Source organism: Pyrus communis, chromosome 13 (genome assembly GCF_041283825.1).
Source record: "Pyrus communis isolate YQ-2024b chromosome 13, ASM4128382v1, whole genome shotgun sequence".
NCBI lineage: Eukaryota > Viridiplantae > Streptophyta > Magnoliopsida > Rosales > Rosaceae > Pyrus > Pyrus communis.
Window position 1 is genome coordinate 26,297,134 of NC_142577.1, and position 17,455 is coordinate 26,314,588.

The window sequence follows — 17,455 nt, forward strand, 5'->3', positions numbered from 1 at the left end:
GGATTTGGATCCTCTCCTGATCATAGGGTCCAAATCCTGCTGACCAAGAAACATGGACTGTTGGATCAAAATTCAACAACTACAAAAAGAATGATCCTCTAAAAGTTATAATAATTGTAACCATTAGATTAAATACAACGGTCCGTGTTTCTTGATCAGCAGGATTCGGACCCTCTGCTCAGGAGAGGATCCAAATCCATAATTCACAAGTATATTGTGATGATGCCATGTGGCCCGTTTGATTTGTTGATCAAATCTAAAATATTTTATTTTTTGTCAAAAAATTAATTTTGTTTTGGGGAGGGATTTTTCAAGTATCAAGATATTGATGTCAAATTGTTACAAAATGTTAGGTACAAAATATTGAAAATACATACATGTATTACAAAGACATGCGAGATATATGATAAGTTCATACTCGAAAAGGGTCGTTATCTCTCTTATATATACACCTTTATAATATCTAATATAATATTTTATAATCTCTTTTTAATTGGGCATCAATCCCCCAAAATTTGGAAATTTCTCAGCCAAACGTAGCCAATTAAGTTTTTGGTATCCTCCCATTTCGTTATTGCTTATGGCTATATGTCACATCCCGTCTTGGGGGGACCACTTCCGGGGCCCGCTCCACCACCGTAGCACGATATTGTCCGCTTTGGGCCCCGACTACGCCTTCACGGTTTTGTTTCTGGGAACTCACACGAGAACTTTCTGGTGGGTCATTCACCATGGGAATGCTCTCACGCACTACTCGCTTAACTTCGGAGTTCCCATAGAACCCGAAGCCAGTGAGCTCTCAAAAGGCCTCGTGCTAGGTAAGGATGAGAATATGCATATAAGGATCAGTCCCCTGGACGATGTGGGATGTCACACTATATATTCCGGATAATTAAATACTCCGTCACTTAGAGTATGTAGATTTAATTCAATTGTAGTCCAATTTTCTTTAGTAGCTATACTTTAGATTGAATCTAAAGACTTTAAGTGGAGAAATATTCATTACTCAAAGTATTGTAGATTTTCTCGTTTGCAATTTTTCATTTCAAAATCAATATTTTGTAGTTCTTTTGATGACGGTAATGGAGTAAGCAAGAAGTTTGTTGGAAGTGTGAAACCAATTTTAGATCAACACTTTGCTAATTCTGGTCTATTCTCTAGCATTAATTTTTTTTTTCTCTTAACAAAACGATATGTATTCTAAACTACTTCAACTCACATGTAAACAAAAAAATAATTGGATTGAAGAAGGCAGACATTCTGTCCTAATCAAATGCTTTTTATTATTTAAAAATAAAATAAAATTCTAATTTTTAGCTTAAAAATGTGTTTACAGTTTACAAGGTTGGTTTCCAGATGAAACAAAGTAGTCATTAGAAAATCACAAACTGGTTGGTTCTTCCGCATAGTCTACCAAAATTATTCATTTGTATATATGCCTTGGTAATGGAACTAATTCTTAGTATCTTTTTGTTTTTTTTTTGTTTTTCTTTTTTTTTTTGTCTTTAAATTGTTTTATCCCCTCCCTTTAAATCTTCAACAATTGCATATATTAGTTATATAGTGTGCCCTAGAAAGTGTAGCTAGGAACGTATGGAGGAGGATCAGGATTGACAGGACATAGAATTATATTGGTGGACCTTGTGGTAAGGTACTGTAATTATATATTAAAATTTTTACAGTATCTAATATTGGCCTAACTTTTCCATTGAATCTAATTAAATAATTAAAGGAGATAATTTGGATAAAAGAAAAAGAAGCATAACTGCCCCAGTGAAAGAGAATGGGTCTGATGGTACTGTGGCACTAAGAAAAAGTAAAAGGAGAAGACTGCGCACCAGTTAGACTTGGGATACAAGAAACCAAAGGATCTCAATGCTTAAACTCCTTGTTAATAGTGTTTGTTCCTTGTATTTAAGTTCGAATATACCCTTTTCAATAAATTATATACAGTAAGTAATTATTGTATGTAACAAATAAAAGGGGGGCAATTCTTTGAAGCAATCAGGTTGTTATTGGTTGGCAGCAAATTAATACATTTTTTTCCCTTCTATCAACACCCGCATCCGTTGGAGGATTAACTTGGGATTTTTTTTTCAACTTTGGGAAGAGAAACACCATTAAAATCAGAACCAGGTGATAAGAGGATAATTTGATTTGTATGATAACAAGAGAAGAATTATTGTATGTGCCGATTATATATGTATAATATATTCTTAGTTATGTACATGTAAAGTTTATTGTTAAACACTGAATACGCCCAAAGTTTAATTGTAACTTTAAGTGGAGCATAAGAGAATGCGCAAAGTTTAACTGTAACTTTAAGTGGAGCATAAGAGAATGCAAGATGTAACATATGAAAAATTGTGGATTTCTTTGGTTTTGTTTTTTATTTTTATTTTTATAGGAAAGGTGGATTTCTTTGTTTTGATAGGTCACAAAAAGAAGAAAAAAAAAAAGTAAAAACGAAACTCTCTCTTTCTCTGTGACATCATGATTTAACTTTTTGAACTTGTAAAAGGTTGCAATACTATGGGATATTATAGGTGGCTTTTTTTTGGGTAGGTTACTTGAACCTCAACTTAATCTCACTTTTTCTTTGAAAAAAAAAAAATATAGTCATTTTGCTCTCAGAAACTTGATTTTTGCTCAACTTTGCCGAGATTTTGACTATTCTTTCAAAATGTGACTGATGTGCTGATATGACATAAATATTGCTTATGTGGTGTCTATTCAAGCATATAAGATAATGGTCTTTTGGTAAAATTATCATGTCTTGTTCCTTCTATTCGAGTTACTTCCATTACCAGTCAAATTAAACAATCATTCAGTCTCAAATTCATGAATGATGATGCTTGCGACTTCATACTGCATGCCAAAATTCGTCGTTGAGTCTTCTTCCTTCTCTTCGATTTTCTTCCATTGGCAGTCAAATTTCAACAAATACTAAATTACTCTAAAATGTCAATACATTCTGTCACATTTTGACAGAATCTCAATAAAATGTTGTGAAATTGCATTTCGGCGTGTAAATTGCCGATATTTTTGTTTAAGAAAAAATGGTGAGATTAAGTTGGAGTTTAATGGCATAACAAAAAATAAGCCTATATAGATTATAAAACGTCAATAATTAAAGTAGCCATTCTCGGATAGCCATGATATAATGGGAATGATTTTCCAATTAGATGTGGAATTATTAAATTAACTTTTTCATGTTGATGATGACAACCCCGTCCCATTCACGAATTCACAATTTCAAATTCGTGTGAAGGTGAATAATTCTAGTGGCTTAATTCACAAAATGTCTAGATCAAGAGAGGTTGCTGCTTCGAGAAGATATTGTCAAACGAGAAATGCTTAAGAGACTCTTAAAAGGTAAATTATTTATGAATTATTTATTACTTTATATTTTTGACATAAAATTTAACAATATGACATAAAAATTAACGTTAAAATATAAAGTGACATAAATTTATAAAAAAAAAATTACACTTTAAAGGACTCGCTTTAACTTTTCTCTTGTCAAACAGTATAAAATGTACGTTAACTCGCAACAATAATAAAGGTATTTAATATTTATATTTATAATGTCCGCTCGTATTTGTCTCCGGTCTGAACTCTGAAAGTCACTTGCCATTTGAGAACAACCAGGCAATGAAATTGTTGGGCCGGGTCCCAGCTAAACCAATTAAATATGATCTCACGTCAGCCCAGCTCTGTGGTTATTGACTGGTCAACAAGTCAAGGTGGGAACTGGGAAGTACTGACGGTCAAAATATGTAAGATCCAGAAACCCTACCGCCAGTTGCAAACCAACAAGAAGTAGCCTAACGTTAGCCCTGCGGGTTAACGTGAAGGGTTGAGATAAAACGTCTGACATTTGATACAGGTTTATGGACCATATTTGAATTTTAAGAACGTTAGGGTTCATCGTACACAAGCGCATACAAATCGTTTATATTTGCGTGGGATGATTTAAAGTTTTTTTTTTTTAACAAACGATATTATTTGCGCTAAAGAATGAAAAGGCGGGCTTAGTCTCATAATAAGTTAGTAATAATGTAGTTCAATTCAGTTTTAACGATAATCAAACTTAAGATCTTTCATTTACAAATAAAGAATAATTCTACTAAATTATAGCACTATGTGATAAATGATTCAGGGTTATGATTCAACACTATTAAGTAAGCAACTGATCATGGCATTGTTCTGTACTCTGTTGAAAATGGCATTAAGTCGCATCAGGTTGTTGGACTGTATTGTGTTTTCCTCAACTACACATAATGAGTAAGTTGACTCACTTCAAATCCAATACGGTGGTAGCTTTGGCCATTTAATTGAGTCATATGACACCGATATGTGTGTGGAAACACATACTGACACACACACATGTGTATATACATTGGCTATTACTTATTAGGAGACAAGGATAAACGTTATATATTTTTACATTCATTTTTTTAGCCAACTTCTTAATGTATTTTAATAATTCGAACTGATTATATTTTAGTCATTTTTTTTTTTGCCAAAAAAATTAGATAAATTTAAAATCATTAAAATATTTATTTTGTTGTGAAGAAAATAGACGAATATAGTTCTACAAAAAAATATTAAATTTAATCTCACGATCATATGATTCTAGATTTTAGTGATTTTGGGCTCGTTTGGAAAGTGCTTTTAAATGATTGAAAAGCGTTTCTAGAAAAAAAATGTTTTTGAGTTTCAAAAGCACTTGAAGACTTCCTGAAAGAAGCACCTGTTATGTGCTTCGTGCAGAAAACACTTCAGTGTTTTTTCCAGAATTAAATTTCATTTTTACTAAGGATTTTAAAAAATATTTTATCTAAAAACACTTTCAGTCATTAAAAAAAACTTTCCAAATGAGCCATTTAATTTGTAAATATGATCTTTAAGAAAATACCTAAAAGATAGACAGTTTGGATCATTAAAGTACATTTTAGAATGAATCCTACAAAAAAAACGTGTGTCCAAACTGTGTGTATTCAGAACCTAACCATATACACACACACACACAACTATGTTTCGACATCATGCTTTGGAATGGAGGCAATGGCACTTAAAGTTGGCTTTTGATGGTACATGTCGTGTGGAGGGGATTGAATAAACGATCTACAGCTGTATATATAGGTGTTTCGATTAAAAGAGATTGTAATAAATCTCTGTCATTATTTATTGATAACGAAGATTCAATGGATATTAAAGACTAAACAACGTTTGAATGAATTGTAAATCTAGAAAGGTTCATTGATCATTTTACAAGTTGTAAGAGTAACTCCAACATTGCAAAGGCCCCTAGGACAACTTACTATTGGATCCCCTCATTGAACAGTAACTGCCTTTAATGAATAGTAACTGCATTTTGCTCTCCACATCTAAACTGAATAACCATGACAATAGGTAATAAAATATTAGTGTTTTATTGATAACGAAGATTCAATGGATATTAAAGACTAAATAATGAATCTCTGTCATTATTTATTGATAACGAAGATTCAATGGATATTAAAGACTAAACAACGTTTGAATGAATTGTAAATCTAGAAAGGTTCATTGATCATTTTACAAGTTGTAAGAGCAACTCCAACATTGCAAAGGCCCCTAGGACAACTCACTATTGGATCCCCTTAGTGAACAGTAACTGCCTTTAATGAATAGTAACTAGCTTTTGCATCTCCACCTCTAAACTAAATAGCCATGGTAATGGGTAACAAAATATTAGTATTTTTATTTTATAAAATAATAAAAAATAATTTTATTTCAAATTTCGGATATGATTTTTAATCGATCTCGTTGTACCACGTTTCATTAAATAAGAAATTACAACCCAAAGTATTTGAGAAAATATAAAATTGTGGTGTAAGGCGGAAGATAATGATAAGATATTTATAGAAAAATTAAATCTTTTTTTTTATTATTTTAAATTTTTTAAATTTATTTTTTACATTTTTTAATTAATTTTATAATGTGGCTGACATCAGCACCAATTCGAGCCGGGCCTCTCACTCGGGCCTCCCCCGAGTCCCATTGCCTACATGGGTTGGAGCAAATTGCTAGGACTATCGGGTCATTTTTGTCGCCGGTCCATCGAGCTTCAGCTCCCGCTAGAGTTGCTCTAAGGCCGATTCATAGAACCCGAATTTGTCTTCTTTCCTCTTTGATGTACAACAACTTTCGGAGCTTGTTGCTCGAAAGAATAGGTTAATTACAAAAAAAAAAAAAGGCTTGTGGATTGGCTGTCATCAGTGTCACGGATGTGTACTGCACTTGCACTAGCAATGTCGCGCGATCGACTTTTTCCAATGTCAATGCTAACATTATCCCCCCTACTATGCATCACCATAGTCACGAACCCCATCATTACCACCGTCGTCATGACGTACCACCGTCGTTTAAATTCTCACGTTAATTTCCTTATATATATATATATATATATATATTATATGTATATAATATGTATGTATATGTGTATATATATAGGAAAAAAGGAATTGAGCAAGTAGCTGGTTGTAAAATGGTAACTGTGTGTGCCCGGAATGTTAGGTGGCCATTTGAAGTTTTTTAGACTTTTGTGAACTCGCTGCTGTGCATGCATGCCCCATACATGCAGCAGGTTGATGTATATATCTAGTTCACAGCCCTACTTTCCATGGCCCAACCCTCCCTGAAAATTCAGCTCAATTCATCTGTCTCTTGTCCAAAATAATTGAACCCTTGTTTTCTTCCTTTTATTACTTTTCTAACGGACAGCTTAACAGTAATACAAATTTATTGTATGATCTAAAATGTCAGAAGACTTCACTCTGAAAGTAAAACTATGAGTTCCTATTACGCTTGTTGCATGCATTACGTAACGAGTGTTAAAGAAGAAGATACATCGCGATGAAATAAGTATTATCAAGAATCACCATGTTTGCGATGAGAAAAAAAAAAAAATCTGATGAGTTCTCTACGTGTACCTTATTTCTTCTATGCACTTGGTCAAAGGTTACAGCCTCATAGGTACCACTGCTAGTCTGCTAGCTCTGTGTGTATGTCCAACTCTGCTGCCCCATGACATATCCTAAAATTGTAAATTAAACATAAAGTGGGTTCAGCACTGTTTTTTTGCTTTTGATTTTTTCTCCTTTTTATCCGCTTCGGCCTTGTATTATCTACCACTCTCAGACAAAGATTATTGGAGAGAGGGCATTATTTTTCCTTTTTTTTTTTTGGTTAGAATGATTGAAGAATAAGCTAGATTTGGGATGAATAGACTCCATTGATGCTGAAATTAATTAATTAATTAATCAAATAAAATAAAAATCAAAAGAGTATGTTTTAGTGCCTTTGAATTCTGGTATCAGTTCCTTTCTTAGCTGTGCTTTTAGTTTTAGACTCAAACACAGGACCCATAATACACTTCCTTTAGAAGTTTTGGTCTTTTTTTTTTTTCACCAAATGATATTCTATTCTAAATTTGAAAAATGAACCTCGAACTTGGCTACAAAAGAAAGCACACAATATTTTAACCAAATGACTTAAAAGACTTACGTACGTAAAACTATATGTTTTGGAATATTAGCTAGGTTTGTAAGAAATTTGATCATTGCTTAATTCTAAACTCTAGTGCAACTAATCATGATTTTGGGGAATATGTATCAATAAGTAAATGATTCCATAAGGACTCTCAAAATTAACAACATGATTAACAATCTGTCTTCTTTGTGAATTGGCTAGAACTAGGTAGTAGATTAATTATGTTACCTTGATTTATTTTAATTTATATTTGAGTTGATGGGGTCAAAAGCCCCCATACGCCAAAATAATGGATTCAGAAGTTGCATCTTTGTCATGCAACTGACAAAACCGGCTTGTCCTTGATTACAACTCTTCTCATGTTTGATAGAAGACAATTAAATAATGAAAATTGCTAGTAGTGTTATAATAACTAATTAGTTGTTAACTTGCTTGCTGGATATTGGATAAGAAAGCTCAAAACCAGCTTCATTTGAAACGATTAGTTTTCAGTATATCATTGATATGTGAATGTTATTTTCATTAATATTTGATCGATATGTCATTCATATTCGACCAATATGTAGTCTATATTTGATTATGATTAGGTCAACAATAGAAATTTGATTTCTCATCGTTTTTAACCGATTTTAGATAAAAACTAATAGAGCTAGTAGTGCTTCATTTGAAACAATTAGTTTTCAGTTTATCATTGATATGTGATGGTTATGTCATCAGCATTTCACTGCTATGTCATTCATATCCGACCAATATGTCATTTATATTTGATTTTGATCAGTTCAACAACAAATTTGATTTCGAATCATTTTAACCGATTTCTCAAATAAAAAACTAATAATTTGGTATATAGAAAAGAACAAAAATACTAGACCTCTAATTATGATTTATCAGTATTTAGTATATGGATGATCAATCATATTCATACGTTTCAACTAAAATGTCAAACAAGTGATAATTAAAGATTGGAGAGCGATGGAAAGCTGTCACTCACCTAATCCTAATGCCAACAAGTAAACATGGTTGGAAATGGAAGGTGGAACCATGACCCTCAGCACCGGGGGAGCGTCTTGCTCTATTTTTTATATTGCCAAGTCCATGCTTGATGCTGACTTCTGTGTTGTTTGAGTAAATTGTAGCAATAGTCTTTTAATTTTAACTCAATTGGAGCAATGGTCCATCAACTAAAAATTCATTATCATTGGTTCCTCAACTCATCAAAACGTGCAGTTATGATCCATTAACTAAAAATTCATTACCATTGGTCCCTTAACTTTAATCTAACTGAAGAAATGGTCCCTCAAATTTAACCTAATTGAAACAATGATCCCTCAACTTTAATCCAATTGTAGCAATGATCCTTCCAACATAACTTATTTTGACAAAATTCTAACGAAGTTGACAAAAATGATCATAGCTGCATATTTTGATGAGTTGAGGGACCAATCATAATGGATTTTTAGTTGAGGGAGCATTGTTCCAGTTTGATTAAAGTTAAAGGAACATTGCTACAATTTACTTGTGTTGTTTCTACTAAACAGTGTTTGAAATATCATGGATATGTTTGATATTTCCACAGAAATATCTAAAAATTTAGGGAACGATATGACGAGAGGGGTGGAAGTCTAAACTTCACCTCATATCCAGGATATTTCAGGAAATCAGTCAATTTCCTCGATATTTTTTATATTTCCAGAGAATATCTAGTGTTTGCAGACAATTTGCAAAAAGTTTGCAGGAAATATCCATGAGCCTATGCATTCTTTATTTTTTTAATTTCTTTCTTTATGGTATTAGCTTACTTCAATAAAACTTGTGCTGCTTTCATGACGAAAATTTTAATGAAGTTATGTATAATTTATTCTTTATAGTGAAATGCTTTATTTTATTACTTGTCATCATAAGGAAGTTTTTCTTCTCACATATCACATACTTATTGTTTACACATTATCTAATCATTAATTCTTGATTCATACGTGTGTTGTGACTTCATATGACATTCCCTAAAAAATAATTATAAATTTCCATGTTTTTGAGAAAATTTTCATCATTTCCATCAAAGACAATTGATATCGATATACGATATATCCATTGATATTTCCACAAATTTACCTATCAATATTTCTACCAATACCGATATTTTAAACAATACTACTAAATAATGCCTTCTGATTCTCTGATGAGTCGACTTATTTTCATATCAAAAAAATAAATTTGAGAATAGAAAATATTGCCAAACAAGGCAGAGACTGTGCGGCCTAAAGGGTAGAAAATAATATTTTCCTTAACGTCTTAGACATTAACAAGCTTGCAGATGATGTTTTATCACAGTGAAAGAAGGTAATGATGCATATGTACTTTGGTGCAGATTCGATCTTTACTAATTCTCCTTCCTTCTATCAACTAACAATTTAATCTATAAACAATGTCGTTTGTCGAAAATAAAATAAAATAACAAACCTTGAAAAATTGGTTGGGTACCGTATGAAAGAGCAACCAAACCCAATAAATAATTCGTTTGCTCTAAACCCAGCCCAACTGAAGAAAGCCTCAAAAGAGTCCAACTCAAAAAATTTGATTTACTTTCAAAATTCATGGCTTCGCCCGGGTTCGAACCGGAGACCTTCAGTGTGTTAGACTGACGTGATAACCAACTACACCACGAAACCTTGATGCAATTATTTCTCAATTTTACTATTAAATTATATATATGGCTAATACCAAAGCGGTTGATCCACTTGCTCAGTAGCAGGGTGAGCAAAGAGAAACAGGAAGAGGGGACTGAGCGGTAAAGATGATAAGCACCGGCAGGTTTCCACCTCCGTGCACTTCCAAATCCCTTCTCGCTGCCGCCCTCTCATTCCCACCACACAAATCCCAATTGGGTTTCGTCTTCCCGCACCCATCTTCTTCAACTGCCTCCCTCCACACCGCCATTTTCAAAACCAGCTTCTTTCGACAAACCCACCACGCGCTTATCGGTTTTCTTGCTGTCCACGCCTGGAGAAGTAGCGGGTCGGGAGTCTCCGGTTTGGTTAGCATAAACCGTGCGGTCTCCGGAAACAAAACTAAGGACCCCATTTGTAGGGGTTCATTTCAAGACGGAGAACGATGCAACTAGGTATGTGCGGGTTTAGGGTTTATGAAATGGAATTCTAATTTGAGAATGCAACCATTGAATTGTACCCGCGTTTAAATCCCTTTAATGTAGATATAGAGTTCGAATCCCGTCATTGTGAATACAGTAGTTTAGAATGTCGTCTCTTTAAAAAAAGAAACATAGTGACTGACAGGAAGGGTGCGGAAGTTTTCGGGCTATGTGGATATGTGTGGTTGTGAAATACCTGATAGGGCACCGTTTTAAGTATGAATGTTGACAGTTGAGAATACTATCAAGCATATGGATACCAGCATTTACTTTTGAATCTTGGTTGTATGCATTGTGGTCTAAATTTTATTACAATGCCGGTTTTCTGTTACATACGAGTTGATTGGTTTTTCTATCATGGCAGTTTCGTTGAGATGTTTTCTTCGCAGAGTGTTACATTTGGTAAGATTCAAAAGCAGATAAAATGTGAGCTTAGATACGCCACCGCTGAATGTGAGCTCTCCCACTAATTGTTTCTGGATTGGAAGAAGATCATAAAGCTGATTTTGACTCGGACAATTGTTCCATGGACACATCGGAGGAGTCTATCCTTGATGAATATGAGGGCTCTGATGTTGAGATTGATGGACCAGAACTGGAAGACGCCATAAAACAATCATCGGATAACGATAATGCTCGTCAACTAACTGTTTCTGAATTGGAAGAAGATCAGAAAGCTGATTCTGACTTGGATGATTCTTCCCTGGACACACGGGAGGAGAGCATAGTTGATGAACACGACGGCTCTGATTTTGAACTCGATGAACCAGAACTGGAAGATTCCATAGAGAATCTGGAATCTATCAGTGGCTCAGACCTAGATGGACGAGACAGAGATAGCATGGAATCATGGACGGAATCCGAGTCTTTATCAGCAGATTCATCCTCCTCTAACCAGCTACTTGTTAAAGCTAAAGAAGAGAAGCTTCCCCGCCAAAAGCCAGTTGTGAAAGGGAAAGTAGAAAGCTCCCCTAAGAAGAAGAAGCAGCTTACTGGCGGATCCCCCAGGAGGTAATCAGCTTCAGCTGCATATTTACTGAGACTTTTCAGTCTGGTTTGTTTTTTAAGGGACAAAATTAGTAAATTACATCAAGATTGTTTCTTGTGCTGTAGGCTAAGGTGAAGGAGAAGGCTGTGCTCGGTGACGTGTTCGCAAAATATGGGTCCAGAGAAGCTGCTTTGGCTTCAAAGGGAGATAGCTAACCAGTAACCGAAGTTGACTTTAGACCATCTCCAATCGATGGTTGGCGGCTTGTTTTAACCATCTGGTCATCTAAGATATTAATATTTTAATGAACATTACATGATCATATTTGCCTTCGTTTCCAACCGAGGGCCAAATGGCTCGTTTTAGCCCTGTCACAAAAAACAGTCTCTAACCGAGGGTCAAAGGACCAAATATAATTTATTATTTAAATTTAAAAACTACAACGGTAATTAGCCCAAACAACCAAAAAAATTATACTTAAATTTAATGAATGATATAGGTATTTATAGGGAAAAAAAATTAGAATTTTTAAGATTTTTTTTTTTTTTTACAAAAAAAGTTGATCCCAAAAAAAAATAATGAATGCAACGGTTAGTCAACTAGCCGTTGGATTCAATATTTTGTTTAAGCTATAACTGACATGATTTTTTGAACTTTTTGGCTAGCCCTTTCAGATACCATGGGGCTCACGAGCCCTCTGGCCTAGCCCTCGGTTGGAGACGGTTTTCGGACTATTTTTAGCCCTCTGAACTTTTCGGTTGGAGATGGTCTTCGCAAATTAAACGGTGAAAATTGTTTTAAAGGTCGGACTATTTGGTAGATTGGACTACTGAAGACAAAACCCAAATTACTGAGGCAAAAAGTCTATACTACATAAATTTTTTAGGATAATTCAAGTGGTGAGGGTGGGTGGGTGGACAAATGGTTTAAAATTAAGTGAGTTTTCTTCCATTATAACCAAAAGAAAGAAGGCATGCACAACATTTTGGTTTATACATGAAAAATGAAAATGGCAAAAAATTTCTGTGCAGGATGTTCCAACGCGTCATCGTTTTTGCTAATAATGACAAACCCAAACATTAAAATTGGGTTAGATTGTGTTTGCCATCCAATTTGTCCAACCCGTTCGAATTGCACTCAAATTGAACCAAGTAATTTTTTATTTTATGGCTAAATTGGATTAATGGTCTTTGAGATGAGAGGGTAATCGGAAGATAGTCCTCGTAGTGAAAAAATTCGGATTTAAATCCTTGTGGTGAACTCCGTTAGGATTTAAGTCAAAATTAACATTTATGTGAACTCTCCGTTAACCCAAAATTAACAATCACACCCTTTCCCCAAAGATTTCATTGGATTTTAAATTTTCTGGTCCAAAGCAATGTCACTTTTTGTGTTCTCTGGGTTAATTCAACCCGAGCAAGTTTTTAAATTTCAGCTCTTTCTCTAAGTAGAATACCCAGAAGAAAAAAAAGGAGCTTTCTTTACGATAAAACCAAAAAAAGGAGCTTGCTTTCATGCTCAGGGTGGCATCTGCGGCTGAGATTTGATATGGGTTGTGAAGTTTTAAGCTTTTGGCTCCAATCCCTTGTTATTTATTAACCTTTAGATTTTGTAAAGTTTGAGTAAGTTAACATTTACCACCCAAATTGCGGTTCGTTCTTATTTTTACAAAATCCTGAAGCTTCTTTTACTGCAGAGAGGCTCCAACCACACCATCCTCAATCTGTAGGTCTGTCACATCCCAGCCCGGGGCGGATCACTTTTCGGGCCCGCTCCACCACCGCAGCATGATATTGTCCGCTTTGGGCTTATCATTCCCTCACGGTTTTGTTTTTGGGAACTCACGAACAACTTCCCAATAGGTCACCCATCATGGGATTGCTCTAGCCCCCTTCTCGCTTAACTTCGGAGTTCCTACGGAATCCGAAGCCAGTGAGCTCCCAAAAGGCCTCGTGCTAGGTAGGGATGAAAATATACATTTAAGGATCACTCCCCTGGACGATGTGGGATGCTACAAGGTCAATTTTCACAACCCAATATTTCATTTTTCAGTATTTGAATGGAATTGAAGCATGGATCAACGAATTCATAAAGGTTGAATGGATTAACAGACAGACGAGAAAGATGTTAATTTTGGGCTTAAATCCTAACGGAGTTCACTACGAGGGTTTAAATCTGAATTTTTTCACCATGACGGCTATCTTCCGACTACCCTCTCACCACGGGGGTCATTAATCCGATTTAGCCTTATTTTATTTATAAAAGCGATTTTTTTAAACACAATGTATTCACATTAAAAAAATGGGAAATTAATTAATTTTAAACAATTATTCATCATCACAAGATTTAAACTTAAAATTTTTTACATACGTAAGAGTGAATATATATGTGGAGTGTAAAATTAAACTAATAATCCGATCTAACCAGTGTAGCTACGATTAAATGTGTGAAACAAACAAATTAATTGAGTCAAAATGTTCAGCCCAAAACTTGGAAACCAAGCAAACGGATGGCCCTAGAATGAGAGAAATTTTTCATTGTGACGGGAATACGGATGTGGTACATCTGTTTTTATGTAAGTGGTGGAAAATTTTATTTTTAAAATTATTAACATTTTAACACATAAATCACAATATTTGTATAATAATACGTAGTATATCACTTCTTGTACCGAACACATTGAAAAATCTCTTCCTAGAATGATCTGATCCCATTTTCTTTCTGTGGGAATACAAACTTTGAACGACAGTCGGGGCCGCCGCTAAAAGCCCTAAAAAACCAGAGCCAAAGATGACGGCGGCAAGGCTGATCAGATTGTTGCCGAAACTTACAAAAGCAAGAGCTTCACTTTCTTCTCCATCTCCTTCGTTCAAATGTCTATTTTCTTCCAACTCACCGTCTCCCCGCGACGTCGTTTCGAGCACTGCCGCCAACGTCGTTGATCTGGGCGAAGAAGAAGATGATGACGTGCCCGTCTACAGTAACCCGACTGCTTCCGCGGCGGCGAAGATCGTGCAACCCACTCTCCTTCAGCCAGGCGTCGTGGTGTACGATGGGGTCTGCCATCTCTGCCATGGAGGTATTTCAGAAACCCCATTTCCCCTTTCTCTTTTCTTGTGCGTTTTGAGGGATATGAATTTCTAGGGTTTTCAATTTGATCGGAAATGGGAAATTGGGGTTTGGTCTGAAATGTTGTTGAAAACAGGGGTGAAGTGGGTGATCAAAGCGGACAAGTACAGGAAGATCAAATTCTGTTGCGTTCAATCGGAGACTGCTGAGCCTTACCTGAGATTATGTGGTCTGGATCGAGAGGACGTTCTTCGTCGATTCTTGTTTGTCGAAGGCCCCGGGCTTTACCACCAAGGCTCTACTGGTTAGAATCTTTCGGCTTTCTCGAACTTTGTAATTGTTAATGTGCTTTAGAATTCATATGATCGCATTGCGTATTACAAATAGTTAGCAATTTTCCATTTTGGTTCTGGGTTTGAAAAAATAGTTCATTGTTCCGTTTACCAACTCGGAATTTATGAAGTGACAAGCTAAAATTGGGTAATGCAAAGTGATAGGAAGCAAATAGGGCTTGGTTTTCTTTTTTGTTTATACATACACGTGATATTCGTGGAGGGGGATTTGAACAGAGGACCTCGAGTGCAGGGGCATGCGCTCCTAACTAATTGAGCTACAAACCCTTTTGCGAATGCTTGGTTTTCTTAATATGGTGCGGTGAGGAATAATGCAAAGTGATTATGAAGTATCTTCATAAACAACCCGTACTAGACATCCATATTCTTTGAGTGTTGTTTCTGGATTGTACATGGGGAATCCATTAGATTGGTTTTTTAAGCAACTCTGTTTTAATGCCGTGTCATAATTTGTTGACGCTGTTTGGTAAATAAACTCGATTAAGGAAATTATGATGAAAGAATGTATATCATATGAGAAGACAGACACAAGATTGGAAGCATGCTGCCTAAGGTCATTTAAGTAACTTAGGTTTGTACTAATGAATTTACAGTTTATAAACTTTGGATTTGTACGGAGTTCCTTTGGCTTGGACCGGTGTATGGATCATGGGTTATCTATTTGGTAGATTTATTCTGTACAGCTATGTTTTAAAACAGAATGAACAATTTCTCTTCCCAGATATTAGGAGTTAGCTAGAAAACTTTGGTTTCTTGCTATTCTTCTATAAACACAAATGTGATGTTAAACTGTCCATCTTGTATGTTATTCTTTTCCTTTTTGTATTAGTAACAGAAAATCCAGTCGTATCGGAACCTTGCCATAGTCCATCCTTTCAAATCCAAGGATCTATTAATAGCATTAAGACTCCCTTGGGATGATGTCTTTAATCTTCAAGGAATTCTTCTGTTGTTTTTTTTTTTTTTTTTTTTTTTTTTGTTTTTTTTCTTTTTCTGATTGTAAATAGTAGCAACAAACTTATTGGATTTTCGAACTTTGTTGATCGAGAATACTAGTCCTATGTCTCCACAGAATACTAGTTCTAAGCCTCGTTGATTTGGACGAATTTTCTGCTCTCAGCTTTCAAGGAACAAGACTTTAAACATGGGAAGATTTTATGCATACATATTATACATTTATGTGAATGTCAATCATGTCAATTGCGATTGCTTTTCCTGTTGGCCTGCATTTTATATTTTCCCCTTGTAATTAGCTTCTTAAAATATAGTCTTAAGTTTTCAGTTTATTTATACAGTTGAATTCCAAAATTTCATTTGATATGATTCTGCAGCTGCACTGAAAGTTTTGTCGTACTTGCCTCTCCCTTACTCTGCTTTGAGTGCTTTCATGGTGATCCCAACTCCTCTGAGAGAGATGGTTTATGATTATGTTGCCAAGCGGCGGTACGACATCTTTGGCAAGTCTGAAGATTGCTTAGTTTTGCGAGAAAAAGAGTTGTTAGAGCGTTTCATTGATAGGGAAGAGATTATGGATCGATCTCCACCAGATTTGTAATTAGCTCCCCGAGAGCTAATCATCATCCACGTATGTTTTGCTTACGAGTTGGATGGAACGAAATGAAATATGACTTTGTGTGTACAGCCTCATGAATTACAGCACTATCCTGTTACATGGATCAAAACTTTTCATATTACCACGTTGTGATGCAACAGTTTAGTCCTTCGTTGCAGCTTAGCTTCGGGGTACGCATTTCTACATTCTGCTTTCTTTTTATTTCCCTTTTACTAAAGGCTGCTGTTTTCGAAGCGGCAGGCTTCGATGTACCTTCTGGCGTATAATCCTTTGACGGGACAAAATGTTGCATCGGTAAAAGCATTGGTCCTCGGCTATTCGGCATCATCAAAAGTTATGGCTGTTCGGGGCATCTCAAGAAGAAAGATAGGCAGCTGCGAAGGCGTGGATATTCTCCGGTTATAGCCGCATATCCTTCCACATTTCACTTGTCACATTTTACTATCGAATATTAGACTTTAATTTGTAGGGCATTTCAATATAGAAATACCCTTACAAAAAAAAAAGGCGGATGCCATTATTGGCGGTGTGCACACGGTATTCTTTAGTAAAAGGCGAAAGAATAGTTCGCTTTGTGCTCACCACACAGCTCCGTGAGTAAACAATTGGCTGGAGAAGCACTATGTCGTGGCTCTCCAGTGGTTTGTGCGCTTCTCCTAAGCGATGTGGGACATCGTGGCAAATTATTCCTCAACACTTATACTCTGTCTTCGTCTATGTTCACCGAAAATCACATAGGCAGTATGAGACATTTATTAATATTTTGGTGGTTTTCGAAAGGGGAACTGTTA

The 17,455-nt window shown here is 35.4% G+C and overlaps 1 protein-coding gene, 2 non-coding genes and 1 pseudogene across 3 annotated transcripts; 2 read left to right on the forward strand and 2 right to left on the reverse strand.

The window, feature by feature from the left end:
* Positions 1-10,128: 10,128 nt before the first annotated feature.
* On the reverse strand, positions 10,129-10,202 carry TRNAV-AAC (transfer RNA valine (anticodon AAC)). The gene has a single exon. It is a non-coding gene; the product is annotated as a tRNA-Val (tRNA).
* Positions 10,203-10,327: 125 nt separating this feature from the next.
* LOC137736300 (uncharacterized) lies at positions 10,328-11,884 on the forward strand (annotated as a pseudogene).
* Positions 11,885-14,361: 2,477 nt separating this feature from the next.
* On the forward strand, positions 14,362-16,785 carry LOC137737400 (uncharacterized). The gene is made up of 3 exons (XM_068476859.2): positions 14,362-14,748; positions 14,875-15,042; positions 16,423-16,785. The coding sequence occupies exons 1-3, from the start codon at positions 14,460-14,462 to the stop codon at positions 16,644-16,646; spliced, it is 681 nt and encodes a 226-aa protein (XP_068332960.2). The 5' UTR covers positions 14,362-14,459; the 3' UTR covers positions 16,647-16,785.
* A 354-nt stretch (positions 16,786-17,139) lies between these two features.
* LOC137738508 (U5 spliceosomal RNA) lies at positions 17,140-17,255 on the reverse strand. Its single transcript, XR_011068954.2, has one exon. It is a non-coding gene; the product is annotated as a U5 spliceosomal RNA (small nuclear RNA).
* Between the last annotated feature and the right edge of the window lie 200 nt (positions 17,256-17,455).

Bases quoted from the DNA above. Each gene is read 5' to 3' on its own strand.
- LOC137737400 (XM_068476859.2), top strand. From the start codon at position 14,460: ATGACGGCGGCAAGGCTGATCAGATTGTTGCCGAAACTTACAAAAGCA. The intron at 14,749-14,874 runs GTATTTCAGAAA...TGTTGAAAACAG, and splicing joins CTGCCATCTCTGCCATGGAG to GGGTGAAGTGGGTGATCAAA. The intron at 15,043-16,422 runs GTTAGAATCTTT...ATGATTCTGCAG, and splicing joins TTACCACCAAGGCTCTACTG to CTGCACTGAAAGTTTTGTCG.